At 41.7% G+C, this 23,294-nt stretch overlaps 1 protein-coding gene across 2 annotated transcripts; it reads right to left on the minus strand.

The window, feature by feature from the left end:
* Window positions 1-3,904: 3,904 nt before the first annotated feature.
* On the minus strand, window positions 3,905-16,449 carry LOC124142081. Of its 2 annotated transcripts, XM_048381400.1 has the most exons (6): window positions 15,962-16,449; window positions 13,753-13,880; window positions 8,561-8,679; window positions 7,917-8,028; window positions 6,240-6,300; window positions 3,905-4,458 (listed from the first exon to the last, which is right to left on the minus strand). In XM_048381400.1, the coding sequence occupies exons 1-5, from the start codon at window positions 16,235-16,237 to the stop codon at window positions 6,249-6,251; spliced, it is 687 nt and encodes a 228-aa protein (XP_048237357.1). In that variant the 5' UTR covers window positions 16,238-16,449; the 3' UTR covers window positions 3,905-4,458; window positions 6,240-6,248. The 2 variants fall into 2 exon arrangements, with proteins under 2 accessions (XP_048237357.1, XP_048237358.1); XM_048381401.1 differs by lacking the exon at window positions 6,240-6,300 and having other exon boundaries at window positions 15,962-16,444.
* Between the last annotated feature and the right edge of the window lie 6,845 nt (window positions 16,450-23,294).

Here is a 23,294-nt window from a genome sequence, read left to right on the forward strand (position 1 = left end):
TAATCGAGTCTGGACCAGACAATCCAGTGATTGACATCATGAGCATCGATCCACTCAAATGGGATCGAGGACATGCATCAGCCAAGACAGCGAGCCTGACCGCCCGATCCCGTTTGTCGCCTCTTACGACAAGCGTAGTCGCCTTTTACATCAAGCATGGGTTGCTTAGGACAAATTCTACCCCGGATCTTCACGGGTCTATTATGATTTGTAGCCAGTCAGAGATGTAGAATTGGGTTGAATCCTACAGGGCTCATCAGCTGACTTTTCTAAGGGGTCGCCTTTTGCCCCAACAATGACACATAAACAACCAGTCAGAAATGTGTGGGTGCAAAATACACTCAATACAATTTTAAGCGTCTGGGTTTGAATCCAAGATATGCTTCAATGGCTCTTGGCTTGTCAGCGCCATACATGTAGTTATGGGATTTACGTTAGCGGTAAACGACTGAGACCTGCATCACTTTTGGCATTGAATTGAAAAGCCGTGAAATACTGTTCAAAACGGCTTTAAATTCAGCTTACTCGCTCTTATCTGAAATATATCTATAATATACTATTGAACGTTTGAGACGGATAATCAGTTAGGCCAGATATATTTCAATACACACGTGACATATATATTGTTATAGAAGTTCAAAATAAGCAGGGGGGCACGGGTGGCCCAGTCAAGGGGCAAAGGCGCCACAATTCGCTGTGCAGAGTTGCGTCCCTTGGGCATGCCAGAAACCTATGATTGTGGGTTCGAATCCCGGTTCGCCGCGATTATGTCTCTAGGTTTGTCAGCACCATACCCGTGCTCGTGGGTTTCACCGAAGTGGTAAACGTCTAAGACCTGCATCACTTTGGGCTTTCCTCCCACATTAAGCTGACACGCCGTGATATAACTGGAAAACTGTTAAAAGCAGCGTTAAACCAAACTCACTCACTCTAAATAAGCAGTAATTGTAATCAGAGTATATTTAGTAAACCTTGTCCATCATAGATATCACCTATATTCGTTATATCACGATCTATCTGCAAATGTCATTTCATGATTTTCCCATTAAAGCAAATAATATGATTCTGGTATCATAGATAATTACCTGGAAATGAACTTCATCTATCTGAATCAACTTTGTGGGTCATGTTCACTGTTGATAGCTATGTTTATCTATCACTGAACGTTCGCGCGAGCCTGTGCAGAGTTGCGTCCCTTGGGCACGCCAGAAACCTATGATTGTGGGTTCGAATCCCGGTTCGCCCCAATTATGTTTCGGGGTTTGTCAGCACCATACCCGTGCTCGTGGGTTTCAACGAAGTGGTAAACGTCTGAGACCTGCATCACTTCGGGCTTTCCTCCCACATGAAGCTGACACGCCGCGATATAACTGGAATACAGTTAAAAGCGGCGTTAAACCCAACTCACTCACTCACTCACTCATGTTCGCGCGAGCAGCACTTGTCAGGCATGACCTGATTACCACTGTGTGTCACTACGCTATTTGCATCCATTTATAATATCCCTACTGTTATCATCATGCACTATTACTGTACAGGTTGATGCATTCCCTGTTACCTTGTGATAATTTTGTTCACTGTTTGAATTCATGAGATATTTTGAGTGATAAGAACGATGTTTGTCAGGGACTATTTCTTGTATACACTCTTGCATCGTGATTATTTTTAGACAGTAAATTGGCATTTGATCTAGATAAACAATGACCTAATACACTGGTTATTGAAGATTTTCCTGATAACCTACTTCCTCTAAAATGTTTCACTTTGGATATTAATGATAATTACACTTGATTGCAATAAATAACTAATTTGATATGATTGACATTTCTAAGGTAACGGTGGCCTGTCAATTATGTTTACGCTTGGCAAAGTGACTGTTTATAAATTGGATGTCCGTTTTCACATCAAAGTCATAGATTCATGATAAAGTGTTTTCCTGCAGTCTATACTAGATTTGCAATATTCAGACACATTGAGAAGTCAATAAAAGCGACGTAAAACTTAACCACTTTACGTGAAAGGAATCTTTGTACAAGAGCATTAAGGACAAAACGGTTATCTACAGTTGAATACCCCTTCTGAAAGCCTGACTGGCATTAAGTAATAACACAAAGTGTGTCTGCCCTGAAAACTAATCTCTTGCATAGAATTGAAGTAAATACTTTGCTAAGGACACCCAGAAGGCTTATGGCTCGATAGTTATCTCGAAGAGTTGCGTCATCTTTCTTATGTACTGGGATGATAATTCCTAATGACCAATTTTCAGGAAAAACACCATTTTCATATATACTATTGAATATAATCTCCAAGTAAGGAGGGCGGTCGGGTAGCCTAGTGGTTAAAGCGTTCGCTCGTCACGCCGAAGACCCGGATTCGATTCCCGACATGGGTACAATGTGTGAAGCCCATTTCTGGTGTCCCCCGCCGTGATATTGCTGGAATATTGCTAAAAGCGGCGTAAAATCAAACTCACTCACTCACTCCAAGTAAGGAGAAATAACATCCGATGAGTGTTTTAGGTATTCGCTTATGATATGGTCAACACCAGCTGTGATATCTCATCTTTTTATAGGGCAGTCAAGAATATCTGCTGTCAATTCATGAGATTCACATATGTACGGACTTCCATCGTATCGTCACTGTCAGAGGATCAACATTTGTGTATAATGTTGAGAAATATTCAGCCCGCTCACCGCGGAGTATTGTGATGATGTTGACGCTCGGACACACGTTTGACAATGTCCCAAAAAACGTTTGGAGTCACCATTTGAGTTTATCAGTTGTACTCTATTACGCTGTCGATACTGCCCCCCCCCCCCCCCCCCCCCTTTGTCCTACATAAGGCCCTGTACTCATTGCGTACCTGGTTGAACTTGGCTAGGTGTTCAGTGCTTTGAGTAACCCGAAAAGTGTTTAGTGCATGACAGCGTTCGTGTTTTTTAGTAAGACATTTGTTGTCATACCATGGGGAGTCACTATGCCTTTTACGTCAATTCTCCCTTTTTGAACACACAACGGAAGACAGAATAGCATCTGTCAGTAAAGTCACTGCAGTAGATGCATCAAAGAGTGAACATAAAGCTGCACGTTCTAGCATACCAGTGATACATGGTGATGATATATTCATCATGAATGTCTCACGAAGTTTATCAGTAAATGAGTACTTATAGCGTACTTGACTATCCTCAGGTTCGAACGCATGTCCCTTATAACGAACTGGTAAATGATCACTTTCTGAGCGGGACAAAATGTCAAAATCTGCGACCTGTGGCCTTTATGTATTGGAAAATAAAATGATCGATTTCGACGGTGTGGGACGTTGCTCATGATATCCACCACTTGTTTGCCTGGCCCACAAATCCACAATCATAGGTTTCTGGCATGCCCAAGGGACGCAACTCTGCAACTCTGGGCCGCCCGTGCCCCCTCATACCAATAGACGTTAAACTATGGTACTTACTGTTACCCTGTCTGGCGCTCGGCATTAAGGGGCTAAAACTAGGACTGGTCAGCTCGGAGTCTGTATACTGTGTCTGAGTGGGGATATTCATTTTAAACTGCGGCATGGTATCTCAGTGGGCTAGATATGTGATATGTGTCTTGGATATAAACAATCATTGTGTACATTGTGCTTGTCACTCTCTCTGTATCGAATATCTGGCAGCTTCTGTCTGATCCCTTATACTTCAAGAATAGAGTTCATTGTAGTAAGGGGGCGGTCGGGTAGCCTAGTGGTTAAAGCGTTCGCTCGTCACGCTGAAGGCCCGGGTTCGATTCCCGACCTGGGTACAATGTGTGAAGTCCATTTCTGGTTTCCCCCGCCGTGATATTGCTGGAATATTGCTAAAAGCGGCGTTAAACCAAACTCACTCACATTCATTGTAGTAAACAACAAACACTTTGGTTTGGGTTTTGTAAAATGGTTTTAATGGACACATTGCTAACTTTCAAAGAAGATGTACAGTGGTATTTGATTGTGGTATTTATGGCTGTTTTATGGAAATAATGCTTAAACCAGCTGTCTATATACCAGTACCACAAGTAGAATGGGCATATCTAAACTAAAGCAAAAACATATATGTTATTGCTTATTTGAATATTTGGTGCAGACATTTTGGATTATTTGTATAATTTGTGCGGATGATATGCATTATTTGAGCAATTTGTGCGGACATGGTGCATTATTTGAAGGAGGGGTGCGGACGAGCAGCTTTATTTGACCAATCAGTGCCGCGTGCTGTAATATTTGAAGAATTGGTGCGAGCGAGCAACATTATTTGACCAATTAGTGCGGTCGTGCAGCACCTGCAGTGGAATTTCAAATGATGCTCTGCATGTTCATATAATACTGCCGGATCAAGACGCTGACTGAAGTTCCTGACATAGATGTGAGCAAGTTGAGAGTCCCCCATACTGCGCTGGTGGGTCCACCCGTGTTGAGACGTGAAGAGATGTCAGCTGAAACATATAACAGAGTGAGTGAGTGAGTGAGTGAGTGAGTGAGTGAGTTGCGGGGTGGACGGGTGAGTGAGTGAGTGAGTGAGTGAGTGAGTTGCGGGGTGGACGGGTGAGTGAGTTGGTGAGTGAGTGAGTGAGTGAGTGAGTGGGTTGGTTGGTGGGTGGACCGGTGAGTGAGTGAGTGAGTGAGTGAGTGAGTGAGTGAGTGAGTGAGTGAGTGACCAGCATGTTTGCATATTGATGGAAGAAAACGCTGGGATTCGAACCTACGAACAGAGGATCAGACGTATTATGGAACCTAACTCTGCACAATAAATAACATTTCAGCAACAAGAGCTTGGCAAATTATATTGGTTCTTATTCACTTTAACATACCAATGTCATGTTACGTTAGGAACTACAGTGATGTATAGTTTACCAAACAATAGACTAGTTGCCAATGGCCATGTTAAACCTGAAGTCATTTTGAGTGAAATACTCGCCGACGGTTGTGCCTGAGATCTGTAACTTCACGATTCAACATATCAGAAAATCCAAATCATTTCGTAATGTTTAAATATATATATTTAAACCAGTGTTCGAGTGAGTGAGTGAGTTGGGTTTAACGCCGCTTTTAACAATATTCCAGTTATGTCACGGTGTGTCAGCTTAATGTGGGAGGAAAGCCCGAAGTGATGCAGGTCTCCGACGTTTACCACTTCGGTGAAACCCACGGGTATGGTGCTGACAAACCTAGAAACATAATCGGGGTTGAACCGGGATTCGAACCCACAATCATAGATTTCTGGCGTGCCCAAGGGACGCAACTTTGCACAGCAAATCCCGGCGCCTTAAACGACTGGGCCAACATAAATAAAATTATAATAAAAATAAATATAGACAATAATAGAAAGGGTCACAGTTTGACCTGCCCATAATCCATGTACCCATAATTGTAATTAGGGGCAGCTGATGACGCCCCAAGAGACATGTCGCCTGTCATGCATGTTAAGTTTCCGCTTCATTACAGATAGATAAGCATAAATGTAAATGAGGTAGTCAATGTATTCATGTCCATTCAAACAAAAATTGCATAATATTGAGTACAAAATTTGTCCAATCAGAATGAAGCATTTCACATTCTAACGATAACCAATGGTGTCGTACTTCTATTGATGTAAATTATTATCATGTATATGAACATCGTGTTGACCTGATTTTTCACACTCTTGGTCGACGCCTAGAAGTTTCCGTTGAGTGAGTGATATAGCTGGAATACTGCCGAGTGCGGCGTTAAACAACAAACAAACAAACCATTCCGCATCTACAGGACACAATGTTCTCAATCGGATGGGATAGGGCTCTGTTTCAAGGCCGAAAGTGGGGACGTAACTGAGGGACTTCCGCTTGGTCATGTGCATAGCGCACAGGCCACAGGTGTTAAGCAAAGCCGGCGGAGGAGAGTAGGTGGATGGGTTACCGCTCAGGGAAGGTTTGACTCTTGAGTTAACAGACTTCGGTCCTGTCCTACACTGAATCACTAGTAATGTGGTGTAACCTAATACAAGTGAAATAAGCCTCTGTTCACCCAATGCATGGATGCCCAGTTAAGTGAGATGGTTTTGCAATGAAAAATCGTCCAGCGCTTGAATGTACATTTGGTTGAATGTTTCCATGAGAATGCTATACGGAAAGAAAGTAAATATGCAGTTATTATAGTATTATACAGGGTAAAAGACAAGTGTCTGCTACGGAATTCCAACACCTTGAAAGGGATAAAAAAAGGGTTACTTCACACTTACCAAGATAAATTAATTCTCCTTATGAAGTCTAATTATTTTTATTCCAGCCTTAGGTCTTCGTCTGCGTGAATATAAAAAACTAGGTTAATATCTAAGTCAGATTCAGATAAGATGAGGTCGACCTAAGTGTTAAGAAAGAAGCTGTCTTGATATGGCAGTCAAAGAGTAAATGTGTGTTCTGGCAGGACATGCATGAAGCAGGCAGAAAATCAGTTTTGACATTATTAGTTTGTTAATTTGTTTGTTTGTTTGGTGTTTAACGCTGCACTCAGCAATATTCCATCTATGGCGGCAGTCTGTAAATAATCGAGTCTGGACCAGACAATCCAGTGATTGACATCATGAGCATCGATCAACGCAATTGGGACCGATGACATACATCAACCAAGTCAGCGAGCCTGACCACCCGATCCCGTTAATCGCCTCTTACGACAAGCATAGTCACCTTTTACGGCAAGCATGGGTTGCTGAAGACCTATTCTACCCCGGATCTTCACGGGTGACATCATTAGTGCATGAATGGAATATGCAGTATGACTCGTAAAGATGTACTGAATCTTTAACACAATTCGAAAAGAATTACGAAAGTATTATTAGCATCTATTATTTCAACGCTGTACAAGAACAGACCAAATCTAGCACTATGGGATGGTATTCAATTGTAGGACATGCGTTTGATCGTTTCATTGTTAAAGATTCCAATTGTGGTTGTGGTCATCATGAAGAAGATAACATTCATTATCTATTTCAATGTAAAACATATACGGACATCAGATCAAATTGTTTCTTTTATATAAAACGTTATGATCTTAAAACTATGTTGTTTGGAAATTTAACTCATGATATTTGAAGCAAATATTAGAATAATTGAATCTGTTCATGTATAGTTCCCCTAACAAAACGCTTTGAAGGCATTTTTAAAAAGTATATTAGACATATTTGGTATATTTATATATTTGATGTTGAACCTTTTATCATTCACTGTGTTGTGATTTATCATTTAAGTATTTGTGTATCAGATAGGTCTTCACATAGGCACCGCGCCTGTTGACCAATGCGTTTCCAAGAAATATAACATTGTTGAAACCACATCCATGAACGGAGAAGACAAACAGTGTTTGGGGGTCACAACTAATTTTCTAAAAGGACATGAAGGGGCGCGGGAGGCCCAGTCGTCTGAGGCGCCACAATTCGCTGTGCAGAGTTGCGTCCCTTGGGCACGCCAGAGACCTATGGTTGTGGGTTCGAATCCCGATTCGCCCCGATTATGTTTCTAGGTTTGTCAGCACTATACCCGTGCTCGTGGGTTTCACCGAAGTGGTAAACGTCTGAGACCTGCATCACTTCGGGCTTTCCTCCCACAATAAGCTGACACGCCGTGATATAACTGTAATACTGTTAAAAGCGGCGTTAAACTCACTCACTCACTATAGGACATGAAGTGAACATATTTTTTGAGAAAATCATCATTTTCAATTATTTTAAAAAATCTAGCTATATTACGTTTCATCGTAGGTATATGGGTTGGAGAGAGGCCCTATGTACTGCATTGCTTGTCTTTATTATAGGTTTTTTATTTTGCAGACTGGGAATTTAATTTTTGAAACTAAATAGCCGCGAGGTAAGATCCTCTTGTCAATCATATCGGAATGTTAGAATAAGACGATATTTACTTACTTCAGCAAAGGGTCAATGATCGTTATCCACTGATCAAATGATAGGTTTTCTGGATGATTGGCGTTAACAAGAATATCGTTGATCATCACCATAGGAGTGGAGTGAATGGCGCCTGCAAATATAAAATCTGTGTCATACAACAGCTTAAAAATGTGAAGGGAACCAAGATCCCCATAGCTCATGCAGCATTGAACCATTTAATCATCGTGTGGTTAAGGAAGCACTGCACAGTGGTAAGGTCACAAGGGAAGTTTATTTACACTGTAAGGGCAAATTGTGTCTCAGCTAACCAGATGATGAATGTACAACAACCCGGATCTTCACGGATCGTATTTACTGTATGTAAACTACGGTTATCACGAACACGCTTATAATGTTGTTTATATGCTTATAACGAACTACGGTTATTATTACTAAAATTAGTGGTCCCTTTGAGTTCGTTATAAATCACAAGTCAAAGTAGGGAATTCTTGTTCCTTGGAAGCTATTTCGTTGAGGACATTGGCGATCTTAGCGCTACACAAAGTCCTTGTTAAATTATAGGCGTCTAAGGACTAAGATCACTTTGTGCAAACGGATCACGACCATCTTATTACCATGCATACTCATTGCAAATGGCGTTATAACTGTGACGTCATACTCACGTGTGCAGCCATATTTCCAGGCTAGACGCGCCTCGAGCTCTAATTCGGGATTCGTTGTCATGAGCTCCTTGAAGTCGTTCTTGTTGATCCCGAGTGTTTGGGCCAAGGAGCTCAGGTCACTGCAAGAGAATGTCGTTTTCATAATTAGAATTGTTTGTTGTTTAACGCCACGCCATTGTCCTAATTTGATGTGTTTGTTGTTTAACGCCACGCCATTGTCCTAATTTGATGTGTTTGTTGTTTAACGCCACGCCATTGTCCTAATTTGATGTGTTTGTTGTTTAACGCCACGCCATTGTCCTAATTTGATGTGTTTGTTGTTAACGCCGCGTAATTTTCCTATATAGATTTGTTTGTTGTCAACAATAGTTCAATTAGATCCCGGTGGCTGTAAATAATCGAGTCTGGACCAGAGAAACCATTGACTGAAACATGATCAACGACCCACGACGTCGAGCGAGGCATGACGACACCCAAACTGTCAAGTCACTGGGTCTGACCATCTGGGCCCACTTGCACAAAGCGATCTTAGCGGTAAGATGATCGTAACTCCATTACTTAAGCATGGGATTACAATAGCTAAGATCGCTTTGTGCAAGTGGGCCCAGATCCTCTGTGTCGGCTCTTACCAGAAACGTGGTACTGGGGGTCTGTTCTTCATAGGAAGAGTAGCATGGCTTTATGCCGTATATAGCAGTATTCCAGTCATGAATGGCTGAAGAAATAGTGAACATTGTATCCTTGTGTGAAATCGATCCATGGTTTTCGGCGACCCATTTAGTTGAGGGCAAGGGTGGTAAGGATATAGACAATGCAGTTTTTTTCAGGTCCATTGAACGCTTGACAAAAACTCTCTGGAAGTGGGCATGCATATAATCTATGGTGAATCAATGACAATTCGATTTTTGGTAACCTGAAGTAAATTTATATCAAGGTCTCTATTCCATCGTTCGTCTGTCTGTCGCACATCTTTACAATTTCGACATTGAATCGCAATACCTTGTTTGCTGAAACGTCCCATGGACGATCCCGACAATGACGTTTCTACCGACTGTTCACATAATTCCGACCCGAATTAAAAACTGCCCTCCACGGCAACTATATTGACATTTTATTTGCGTCCATTTTTGACCCTTTGTTTTAACATATAAACATTTAATTCTGTATGCAGTGAGTGTATTCAATATTACAAAATGTTCCTCTTAGATATTTATCGTTGACATAGTTATTTGTTACAAAAACAGTAATGTTCATGTGTTCATTAAATAAAATGGAAAAACCCGCATAATCAAACATAGACTATACCATAAGCATCTGTTTATGGGTCACTAACAAATACAATTGATACCTGATGTTGCCGCAAACACTTATGTAATCAATAATTAAAAATGGCCTTGTGCAATCAAATATTTTAAAAAGACCTCATATACTAATAATCAATTATTAAACTTTGAGGTGATCAATTATTAAAAACAACTCACATAGTCAAATATCAGAAAGGCATGAGCAAACAATTATTAATAAATACCATGTGTAATCAATTGTTGAAAAAACCCTTAGTTAATCAATTATTAAAAACACCTCACATTATCAAATATCAGAAAGGCATCAGCAAACAATTATTAATAAATACCGTATGTAATCAATTATTAACAACTACAGTAAACTACGTTTATAACGAACACGCCTACAACGAACTGACGGATATAACGAACTTATTTTTAGTCCCGACCATTTATTGTATATATGCTGTATGTATGCTTATAACGAACTACGGTTATTACGAACAAAAATGAGTGGTCACCTCGAGTTCGTTATAACCGAAGTCTACTGTATTACTAAGTGCATCATGATATTCTTGGTGCGACAATCACATCAGAATCCAACCATGCTGATACAGTTCAACCTAATGACAAGATTTGAAGTTTTTTTTAAAGAAATCAGCAGAACCCGAAGAATATACGGAAGTTATCACACGTTCCTATGAAAGAGAACCAGACTTTGTTCACTTCAACAGTTGAATGTTGTGGACTTATAACAACACCAAGGTAACACTTGTTGAAAAAGCTAATTTATATTAGCTTTTCTGTCGCATTGTCTTTTCTTTTCTATAGCTTTTCATGAAGCGTTTTTCGATTACTTGACCATGAGCAAGTCTTTGCACCAAACTGATTTTCTTTGGAGAAGTCGATAAAAACAGTACACATATATACTCTTCCAAAAAAGAAACGCTAAACGGATATTTGTGGCCCAAATTAGCGGACCAAGAGGTGCAAAATGTAGAGGTTTAATGTATTATAGTGTCAGTGACAAATTTCCCGGATCAAAATGATCACAACACCAGTGCATTAACAGCAGGGCCGTGGAGCTGTACGTACTGCACGTGCAGCAGCACTATGAACGGTTTTATAGTGCAGGGTTTTTGATTGCCTGGCAGCTGCGTCAATCGAACAGTGACAGTTCAACAACATGCCAATATTAACAGAGGTGCTAAGAAACAACGTCATAGGCCGCTTGCAGGCAGGGGAATCCCGATCAGCTGTAGCCATGGTTTTCAATGTAACGCCCAGCACCATCACAAGGCTATGGGGTCGGTTTCAACAGCATGGGTCAACACGTGATCGGCCAAGGTCGGGACGACCAAGAGGAACTATCCACGTCCAAGATCTCTACATCCGACTGCGCCACCTATGTGAAAGGACGACCACAGCCACCCCATCCGCGTCCCAAATACCCGGACTGCGCAGAATCTCCGACCAGACCGTACGAAACCGTTAAAGAGCAAAACGAGGTTTACGAGCAAGACGTCCTGTTCGACGCGTCATATTAAGTCAACAACAACTGCATTGGTGTCGTCAACATAGGGTCCTATGTCCTCAGCTGCGATGGAGAGATGTCCTTTTCAGCGACAAATCAAGATTTCTTCTCTGTCGAGGGGATGGAAGGGCACGAGAACGTTACGCCGGAAACTGCGTACAGGAAGTGGGCAGGTTTGGTTGGGGTAGCGTTAAAATGTGGGCGGCTATCTCTCATCATGGCAGGACAGGTTTGGTCCATATCCAGGGCATTCTTACGGCTCAACCATACATCAACGAAATTCTGCTTCCACACATCCTCCCAACTGCAGTCAACGGCAACGGTGTATTCCAGCAGGACAACGCTCGACCGCATAAAGCACGGATCACAAGAGCCTGTCTACACAACAACAACGTTGATGTTCTCCACTGGTCCTCATTTTACCCGGATTTGAACCCGATAGAGCACCCGTGGGATGAATTGGATAGACGGCTACGCCGACGTCAACTACAACCCAAGACGTTGCAGCAGTTGGCTTGTGCGTTGCAGGCCGAGTGGGCTACCATTCCCCAGGATATGATTCGTATACTCTTCTCTTCCATGGGCAGGACATGTCAAGCCGCTATCGATTTCAACGGGGGACATACGCGTTATTGATGGGAGTTGACCTTCACCTTGGACATTTCCTATGTACCGATAACTGATATGACTACAATCACCAAGTGTTCTCTCCACAACATTTTGACTCAATTACATGTACGTTTCCTCGTATAAAATTTCCTACCTCACACAAATCAGGCTTTGAGTTTCTTTTTTTGAAGAGTACATAATATCATCTCGTGACTTGTACTGTCATTTTCACTTGCAGTTGGAAAATTAGGCTCTTTTTGACCATTTACCGTATTCTACATAATAAGCGCCCAGGCCAGGAAATAGGGGGCTCTTATCAGAATATTATTTTGGTGAAAAACAACAGTTGAAAGATCGTAATTTTCGTGGTTTATGCTGACAGCTTGAAATGTTTATATACGACAGATATATTTTTCCAGAATTTAATTTAAATAAGTCCTGTGTACATTGATCAGTCGGAAGGGGTGCTAATTGGGATTGTTCACTAGCCAATGTATTAGCAAATATCGCCGTGGGCGCTTATTAGAGCGGGGCGCTTATTACGTCGAATACGCTAGTCATAAATGATTATATCATCCAAAACTGTCTAGGTCATGTGCCCAAACCCCAAATTGAAAACAATCTTCCTTTTTATGCCCGGCGTGGGCTGCAGCAGGAGTAATGATAAAAGAATAATGATTATTATATGGATATTATTTTCTCTGAAATGATAAATCCGAATTATATAGTAAATTAGGCACCACCTGAGACTGTACATATGGTGTGATGATAAGCACAGTATATATTCAGCCAGCGGGTTCACCACGTTAAGCCGCCTGACATGGTGCAACAGCAGGGTATCATGCGACACAGGATGTCTTATCGATTTCCGCCTATCTTTCGAGGTCACATCTGTTAAACATGATCAAAACCAGGATATTCCATGAATTCTGAAAATCTCTATTATCATTTGTTTGCATAAAAAAACGTTCACTGCAAAATCAACCAAACGGGATCGCGTTATATATTGAGGCCAATCCATAACAGCGTCTTTCAAAGTGTAACTGTTGAATCTAAACCAAAAGCACGATTTAAAATTTCCTTAAATATAGGACTCTTGTGTTGCTTACAGATTTTATACAACTACAGCCACAAAACCAAATTTGTTTTTATTACAATCATATGAGCATGGATTTTCTAAAAAGATGAACACTTAGCAACAATAAAATTTTCGTGGCATGCAATTTCTTTATTCTCAAAAATTTTCATGAACTATATTTTGGGGGGACACCCTTCCCCCTCCCGCCGCCCAACCCACACACACGCGCGCACCCAAATCGAATCAGGAACCGAACACCGTGGTAATTGTTATTTGAAACCTCTGACGAATCAGATCGAATTATTTCCACATAAATGGTAGAATATATATTTTTCTTACTTAAAAGCCAGAAAAACTGCACCAATAGCAACTGTGTAGCAATAACGAGCACAATAACAACTGTGTGTTTGTTTCTTGTTTAACACCGCACTCAGCAATATTCAAGCTATAATAATCGAGTCTGGACCAGACAATCCAGTGATTGACATCATGAGCATCGACCCACGCAATTGGGATACGATGACATGCATCATCAAAGTCAGCGAGCTACTACCACCCGATCCCGTGATTCGCTTCTTACGACAAGCATACTCGCCTTTTACAGCAAGCAGCGGTTGCTGAAGACCTATTCTACCCCGGATCATCACGGGTCCAACATATATCATAACACTTGATGAACATAACACACCTGAACACCTTCATCCCTGTCTCCCCGTGGGTGAAGCTGTTAGAGAAACTACCCATGTGGTCAAAGACGTTGTTGAACCACTCGTACGTCTTGTTGCCCTCCGTCAACCTGTCCACGACGAACGCTCCCTGAAATACATGTTCAAATACATGTTACTATCATTTACAACCTGTCGCATCATTTGAAACTTATAGGTTGACTTGTGAATCTCAACTCCTTCACAAATACATTTGGGGGCACGGGTGGCCCAGTCGTCTAAGGCGCCGCGATTCGATGTGCTGTGCGTCCCTTTGGCATGCCAGATACCTATGAGTGTTGGTTCGAATCCCGGTTCGCCCCGATTATGTTTCTAGGTTTGTCAGCACCATACCCGTGCCCGTGGGTTTCACCGAAGTGGTAAACGTCTGACACCTGCATCACTTCGGGCTTTCCTCCCACATTAAGCTGACACGCCGCGATATAACTGGAATACTGTTAAAAGCGGCGTTAACCCATAATTGTGTAAATTTGCAAAGATGACAAACTGAGTTTGTAAAATTTGGTAATAAATTGAAATGAGTGCGTTTAACATCGGGCACATAGTTGGGTTACAGAGGCCAGGTCCAGTGAACACGTATGGTTTTAAGCAAGCACAAACACACGTGTGTGCGTGCGTGCGTGTGTGCGTGCGCGCGCGCGCGCGCGCGCGTGTGTGTGTGTGTGTGTGTGTGTTCTTCGGGCAGTGGGTTAGAGTAGTGGTTAAAGCGTTCGCTCGTCACGCCAAAGATCCTCCACATAGAAAAGCCCATTGTCCCCAGCCGATATATAGCTGGAATATATTATTGCCAAAAGGCAGCTTAAAACCGTACGTGTTCACTTGACCTGGCCTCTGTCGGTGAGTTTCACCCAAATGTTGCAGTGTGTAACCCAACTATGTGCCCGATGTTAAACGCACTCATTTCAATTTATTACCAAGTTTTACAAACTCAGTTTGTCAACTTTACAAATTTACACAATTATGGGTTACCGTCAAGTGTACACGACGCAAGACGTTTATACAAACAAACTGTTTAGAAATCTAACAAACAAGAAAAACAAGTTTTGATATTCTTGACTAAATAACATCGACCGAAATTTCCTGGCTTCATGGGGTTAGTTTGCTGACATTTTCTGAATACCACGTGCGAACACAGGAACATTAATCAAGGGACGACTTTCACCCGAGTCTATGTTAACGTCAAACACACACGTAGCACAGTGAGAATCTGCTAGCAGACAATGAGTAGGTGTTGGTATACAAATGTATGTTATATGAGGTTGTGAGCTGGGTTTATAAATTATTTAATAATTTTCCCGTGATAATTCGAACCCCTCCCTCTCCCCGTTTAAACGCCCGTATGAACTTTGTTCATTCATGAGTGGGGCGGTCGGGTAGCCTAGTGGTTAAAGCGTTCGCTCGTCACGCCGAAGACCCGCGTTCGATTCCCGACATGGGTACAATGTGTGAAGCCCATGTCTGGTGTACCCCGCCGTGATATGGCTGGAATATTGCTAAAAGCGGCGTAAAACCACACTCAATCACTCATTCATGCCTTTTTTATTTTGTGATGCTGAGCACTAGTTACACGGCGTTAAGTGTTACAGGGCATCAGCGGTGTTGCAGCCATATATTGACACACGTGCATAGATCCTCCAGAGGTGAATCGCAAACAACATGTAACAACATGGTGAACTGTCATTCACAACAACATCCAAATATATTGATTGTCTCTAAATATATGTGATGTACAATGGTGTTCGTTTGTTGTTTAACGCCGCACTCGCAATATTCCGGCCCCATGACGACTGTTTATTGAATCCGGACGGCACTTAGAGCAGATTAACATATTTAGGATCAACAAACAGTTGATACGTAGTCATTCTCTTTGTATGTGTTCAGATGGTCTAAAGTCATCATCCGTCTGGATTACGGAGCGTCCAGATAACAATTTTTCATCGTATACGTTTATTTGACAGCAAACCTTTCTTCAGTAAAAACCATAAACAGAAGCCATACACCTCTTTTCTTGTCAATTTCAACGAAAGGGCAAACAAGTGTACTTAAAATCAATTCGTTATATGTAAAAAAACACTTTCACTGAACGTAGGTAATTATTTCTTGTAACAACTGCCTCGTTTTAACCGATTTTTCTGCCTCGTTATAGCGAAAGACGTTTTATCATATACCTACCTTTCCAGCATCAAATGCGTTCTTATGATACGGCAAGGGGAACATGTGAACTCGCAACTGGAGCACACCTGGTCCATAGTGTTCAGCCACTTGTCGGATGACTCCGTAGGCTCGCTTACTGTCGGGACAAAGGAGATCCAGGAAGGCGTCGACTCTAACAGGGGCATCTGCCTTTCCTCTGTTGTATACAAACCCTAGTTCACGTTTTGGGATCCAAACTTGACACGATGTTATTCCAAATAAAAGTAGCCCTACGCAATGGCCGATCAACTTCATGGCGACACGATCCACGAATGCGACCAGGTGTTGCGGTGATATTGACAGCTATCGATGTTGCTTGGTAGCTATTTCAGTCTTTGCTGGGGGTCTGGCGTCACGTGGCGGGATGGCATTGACGTTGAGATAGATGGCTTTTAAATACACAGTAGCGTGTTTGGGGTGCGGTTTATCTTTTGCTGTAGGATGCCGTCTTCCTGCATGTCTTTCTTCGTTTTAGTCATCGACAGTATCTTTACTTCTAAAACTGAATAAAGTCGAACTCGTTTTAAATACAAAGACAGACACGATGGTACAGACATACATACATACAATCTACAAAGGGAGAGACATACTGATACAGACACACACTTACAATAAGACATACGGAGACATACATACAGACACAGACTAATAATCAGACAAATGGAGATATATACAGATACACATACTTACAATAAGACATACGGAGACAGACACAGGCATCCACACACACACTGACACAAATTTACAATCAGACATACAGAGATGGACATATAGACACAGAATTACAATCAGACATACAGAGATGGACATATAGACACAAATTTACAATCAGACATACAGAGATGGACATATAGACACAGACTTACACTCAGACATACAGAGATGGACATATAGACACAGACAGACTTACAATCAGACATACAGAGGTGGACATATAGACACAGACAGACTTACACTCAGACATACAGAGGTGGACATATAGACACAGACAGACTTACACTCAGACATACAGAGGTGGACATATAGACACAGACAGACTTACACTCAGACATACAGAGATGGACATATAGACACAGACAGACTTACACTCAGACATACAGAGATGGACATATAGACACAGACATACTTACAATCAGACATACAGAGATGGACATATAGACACAGACAGACTTACACTCAGACATACAGAGGTGGACATATAGACACAGACAGACTTACACTCAGGCATACAGAGATGGACATATAGACACAGACAGACTTACACTCAGACATACAGAGATGGACATATAGACACAGACATACTTACAATCAGACATACAGAGGTGGACATATAGACACACCTGTGTACCTTTGCACGACCATCAGAGCTTTCCGGGGCGGTCGGGTAGCCTAGTGGTGAAGGCGTTCGCTCGTCACGCCGAAGATGCGGGTTCGATTCCCGACATGGGTACAATGTGTGAAGCCCATGTCTGGTGTCCCCGCCGTGATATTGCTGGAATATTGCTAAAAGCAGCGTAAAACCAAACTCACTCACTCATTTAGAGCTTTCCAGGTACTTTACTGCCCCTACTCAGACACAGGATACTGACTCGGAGCCGACCATTCGTTGTTTTAGCCCCTTAATGCCGAGCGCCGGACAGGGTAACAGCAAGTACCATTTTTAACGTCTCACCGGGTGCAAGCTCTACCAATTGACCAATGAGGCGGTCGTTTTGGCAATGAATTTATTATGATCAAACATTGATCAGACCATTGATCAAACGAATGACCACATATTATGCTGTTATTTTCCAAAACATAACATTCAGACCTATACTTGTTTTCGCTGGTATATATTATACTGCGATATTTGGGGCGGTCGGGTAGCCTAGTGGTTAAAGCGTTCGCTCGTCACGCCGATAACCCGGGTTCAATTCCGTACTTGGGTACAATGTGTGAAGCCCATGTCTGGTGATTTTGCTGGAATATTGCTAAAAGCGGCGTAAAACCATACTCACTCACTCACTCACTCACTCACTGTGATATTGATATTTGGGCGAAACTGAAACGGGCACGCCAGAAACCTATGATTGGTTCGAATCCTGATTCGCCCCGATTATGTTTCTAGGTTTGTCAGCACCATACCCTTTCTCGTGGGTTTCACAGAAGTGGTAAACGTCTGAGACCTGCATCACTTCGGACTTTCCTCCCACATTAAGCTGACACGCCGTGATATAACTGGAACACTGTTAAAAGCGGCGTTAAACCAAACTCACTCACTCACTCAGTCAATGTTGGAACGCTTAGGACTGTTTGGAATCTTTTGAGGGGGTAGGGTACATTCATAAGAAAGTTACTCATAAGTGTCAAATTTATAAACTCAAATTAAAATAGTATCGACTTGGAGAGCAGTGAAAACATCTTTAGCTAGGTATTGGACGAATATTGAAATGTACGACAGTTATTTTGTTGAATGTGTTATCAGTTCAACATATTTCAGTTCATGGTTAGCTTGATCCGTCTAACCAGTTTATGTTCATCAGCCATGTTTATAATGCTTCCAAAAAAAGCAACGTTTATGAACCAAAATGATGAAAAGGAAGCTGAGCAAAAACTGAACTCGGCCTTAATGGATCAGCAGATTTATTCGAGTACAAGGAAGAAATTCAACACTTTAAACGAATTGTTAAACTGAGTAAGTAATCATTTTTCGATGAATATTCACACTGAATGATCATGCATTCATGAATGAACTTATCGTACTCTTATTTATGTAAAAAGTGTGTATCCACCATTTTCATTTGTTGTAAGGTCTTCATATTTTCCCTCTACATTCTCAACATAGTCTCTATCAGATGTGTTTGGCTTGTGTTGGGTCAGACTTGGCCCGGGCTGTCGAAATGAACTTTAAACACACAAATGTATCATCAAATGTGTTTACATCTATAGACTAGTATTATATCTACCTATATACCACTTTATAATGTCACGAAACACCGCATTTAAAGAAAACGGACCCGTTAAAGTCAAGCACTTTTACTCAATAAAATCTGTCGCATGTGCTTGCCCCGACTCGGCCCGGGCTGTCAAAATCAACTTAAACCTAATATATGTATTATGCCATGGATTCAGATCTATAGATTAGTATTATATCTAACTATATACCACTTCATAGTGTCTCAGATATTTACAGAAAACAAGGTGCTCAAAGTGAAGCCCTTTCCCCCTCTACATTCTCAACATAGTCTCTATCAGAAGTGTTTGGCTTGTGTTGGGTCCGACTTGGCCCGGGCTGTCAAAATCAACTTAAACATCACAGATGTAACATCAAATGTGTTTACATCTATAGACAAGTATTATGTCTACCTAAATACCACTTTATAGTGTCTAAGATCGCGGTATTTAAAGAAAACAATGAACTCAAAGTGAAGCTCCTGTGTGTAATCGGTTTAATTGTACGGTATACATTTGTCCAAGGGCGTAGATTTCGGCCCTCGGATGGTAGCTCAGGGTGATGACGGAGGACCAAACTCAGGGGTGAAGTTTAGACGACAGCAGCCATATTTATTGTTTATGGTTGAAATGAGTCGAAAAGGTACATGTTGATAATAACGTGACAGAACGCACACCGGGACCTAGTGGCCAATGTTCCCGGGTGGGAGAACCGTTCTGTCACTTACCTTCTGGCTGTCTCTCTATAGGCTGTCTCAGGCTGTCTCTCTCTGACTGACCATGTCAGTCGGGTTTTGTAGAGCGAGGTATTACATAACGTGTGGCAAGGTCATTGTCCCAAGTGTATGTATATACGTGAGATCCGGCGACGTTAGGAGATGTTAATTAAAATTTATAGATAGCGCTGGAGATTAAGGGTCCTGCCCGGAGGGGCTTATGATAAGAGGGGAACGCCGAATGTTTGCTGAATATATTAAACAGACAAAGGGCATAGAATTTCGGTGCACTTGGAAACATATTGAACCAGTTAGGTATTTAGATAAATGAAATGTTAAATAAAAGTATTGAAATGGTTTGCACTATTTAAGTAAAAGTATTGAAATGGTTTGCACTATAACACATTGTAGACAGACAGACAATAATTTATCAAAGTGTCACTTCTGTACATACATAAAACAGCTTTGTACAAATAAACATTGATAGAATGTACAGAACCATTTAATAGAATTATGAGAGATTATTAACAGAATATTCCACTGCTAAGTATATGATAAATTGTTGAATTAACATTAGATAAGGTTGAGAATAAAGTGTGTGTTTTTTCAATACACCTTAGACTGGTGAGTCGTCTGCTCGATGATAACCAGCCTGCACATATTTTTACCCTGTTCCCCATTGTTGGAAAGTGTGTCGTCTGCTACCCCAGCTGGAGCCATCTGGTAACAATTAATCACAAGCTGTCAATATACAATACATTATAATACATCAAGATGTCAGTTTCCATGTAACGATTAAGTATTTCTAAGCAACTTAAAGATATGTAAATATCTAGATATATGTATCTTTAATTTGCTTTGAAATACTTAATCTTGAACAAGAGGGACAATTATCAAATATGGAAAAAGAGCATGGAGGCTTTCCTGTTGGTCATGGTTGGAAGGAGGAGGGTGGGGCCTTGGTTATTGACTAGGGGTGGGGGGTGGGGGTGGATGCACCACCTGCTCCTGCGACAGTGTTGGAATTGGCTGCATGTAACTGTTTAAAGAAGGGCCTAGAGGGGAGCTGTACCTGCCTTCAGTATAACATGAAATAAACATACCTTTGCAAATTAAAGACATGTAGCAATCACAGAGTTAAGGGCGAGGTTGAATTTGAAGCAAGTGATGTTAATGATGGTCCAGATGATGAGTAACCAACAGTGTACAATGAAGACTCATATGTGACCACCCTTGTTTCAGTCTACAATAATCAAGACTTAAGTTTCTAACACTAATGTGATGAAACAACTGCATTTTATGTTATTGCGGTTAGCATATCCAATTTGACCCCTATTTGGCCTGCAGTTTAATCTTGTGAGCCAAAAAACCCAGAACAATGTATCTTCAAAACAACTTCTGACTACATCTAGCACATGGCCTTTATAATTTGGAGTTGAGAGTTATAAATTCATGTGAACTTATTTCAAGCAGCCCAACCTCATACAATTTTACATCTTTTTAGCTCATGATGACATTCGTTTTAAGATGTACCAAAAATCGTTCTGTACCACACCATAAAAGATGATAAAGTTCCTTTTATCAGACTTTAAACAGACTTAGGTACTGTTTGGCTTCAATCATAGCCCATTTGGGTTAAGAAAGTCCCACTGGTGTGGCATCTGCAATATATTTTCTGGTAGGTGGTAATATTTTAAGCAGAGGTCAAATGTTGTGAGTGTGACCTTTTGACCTCTGGTGACCTACGTTTGTACTGTATTAGTCCTATATTACATACCAACATGTAGAGCATCAGGTTACCAACATTTTGAGTGGTCATACTTCACCATATGACTATTGCTTGTAAAGTTATTCCACTTTCTGGTTTCCCCTACCCTGAAATCTAGTCCCGTGGATTCGACTCTGGGGTCCCCCTTTATGTGGTGATTACTACCACTAAGCTGTAAGTCCCGGATTGCTTTCAAAGATTTTTTTCATCTATGGATATATGACTTTCAAAAAATCATACTGAGATTTTGCCACCCCATGTGGTACCAATATCTGGTCTGGCTCATGGACTATAAGCACAGACACGTTAGTCCAGCCAAAATGTAACTCCACAATACCAGCCTATAGTTCGGCAAGGGTGGAAACTGGACTTTTATACTCAGTTAACTCACTTGCCCCGGGAAGATGTTGGGTCCAGTCTATTGTTTATTTTTAGATCACCTTTTTTAAACATGTCTTTTTACAATGCTGTTTCGGGTGACTTCTAACCATATGACCATGTGTCACCAAGGATGTATGCCATAGGTCACAGCAGCGATACATGGCTAACTAACAATAAGCGAGATGTATCACATATAAAATAAAAATGCGATAAAGGGTTTAGCAAAACTCGAAAAAATTAGACACACACTTGATATTGATAATATTCATAGGAAAGAGTGTCAGCTTCTTTTCAAGGGTTTTCTGTCTTCGTGTGTCTTGACGTGATACGCCACTGACATTCTTTCAAGATAACGAGTGTTTCACGTGCAACTCATGATTTTGAGTGTCGGAATAAATTCGTGCGAATGCACATGGAAATAACTTCAAACATTGACACAACCGCCAGAAGTAAACGAGAGTCAGAAAGAGCACCAACGTGGAATGCCTGTACACCAACATCACGAGGCAAGGGGAAGGTTGCAAACTGGACAAGGTGTCTGTCAAATTGCTGGCCACTTAATGTGAATTACAGCTCCACATCGCGCGTGAACCATCCTGAAGAGCACACAGTACGACCACTGATGGCCAGGGGGCACGGGTGGCCCAGTCGTCTAAGGCGCCGCGATTCGCATTGCAGAGTTGCGTCCCTTGGGCTTGCCAGAAACCTATGATTGTGGGTTGGAATCCCGATTCGCCCCGATTATGTTTCTAGGTTTGTCAGCACAATACCCGTGCTCGTGGGTTTCACCGAAGTCGTAAGCGTCTGAGACCTGCATCACTTCGGGCTTTCCTCCCACTTTAAGCTGACACGCCTCGATATAACTGGAATAATGTTTAAAGTGGCGTTAAACCCAACTCACTCGCCGTTGGCCACGTGTGACAACCCAATGTGAAGATCGTTATTCGGTGACGTCATCACGAGGCTTGAGACTTGCAGCAATCGACTGGAACCAACGCAACCGAACACACTCTCCGTAACTTTCTTCTTTCTTTCTTTGTTGTTTAACGCCGCACTCAGCAATATTCCATCTATATGACGGCGGTCTGTAAATAAGCTAGTGTGGACCAGAAATCCAGTGATTGACATCATGAGCATCGATCCACGCAATTGAGATACGAGGACATGCATCAACCAAGTCAGCGAGCCTGAACACCCGATCCCATCAGCCGCCTCTTAGGACAACCTTCGCCCGGCAACGTGTTCACACGCCCCCCTTCCTGTAGTACAACATCGCAGGTTGATACTGGTATATACTGGTATATATATTTGGTCTCTCATTTGCCCAACTTTCTTTGCACAGTGTAAATGTTACATCCATGTCAGAATGTTGAGATCTGATTGGTTCTCACCTGGGAGGGAAATAGATTTCTGAGCGAGAGACTTAATTCCTTATACCCCATCACGAAGGAAAAAAGTCTGCTCATGGATTTCTGGGCGGGACAATAAATCTGTTGTACCCTGCTACGCTGCGCTT

This window comes from Haliotis rufescens, unplaced genomic scaffold (assembly GCF_023055435.1).
Source record: "Haliotis rufescens isolate VD_foot unplaced genomic scaffold, xgHalRufe1.0.p SCAF_38, whole genome shotgun sequence".
Taxonomy (NCBI): domain Eukaryota; kingdom Metazoa; phylum Mollusca; class Gastropoda; order Lepetellida; family Haliotidae; genus Haliotis; species Haliotis rufescens.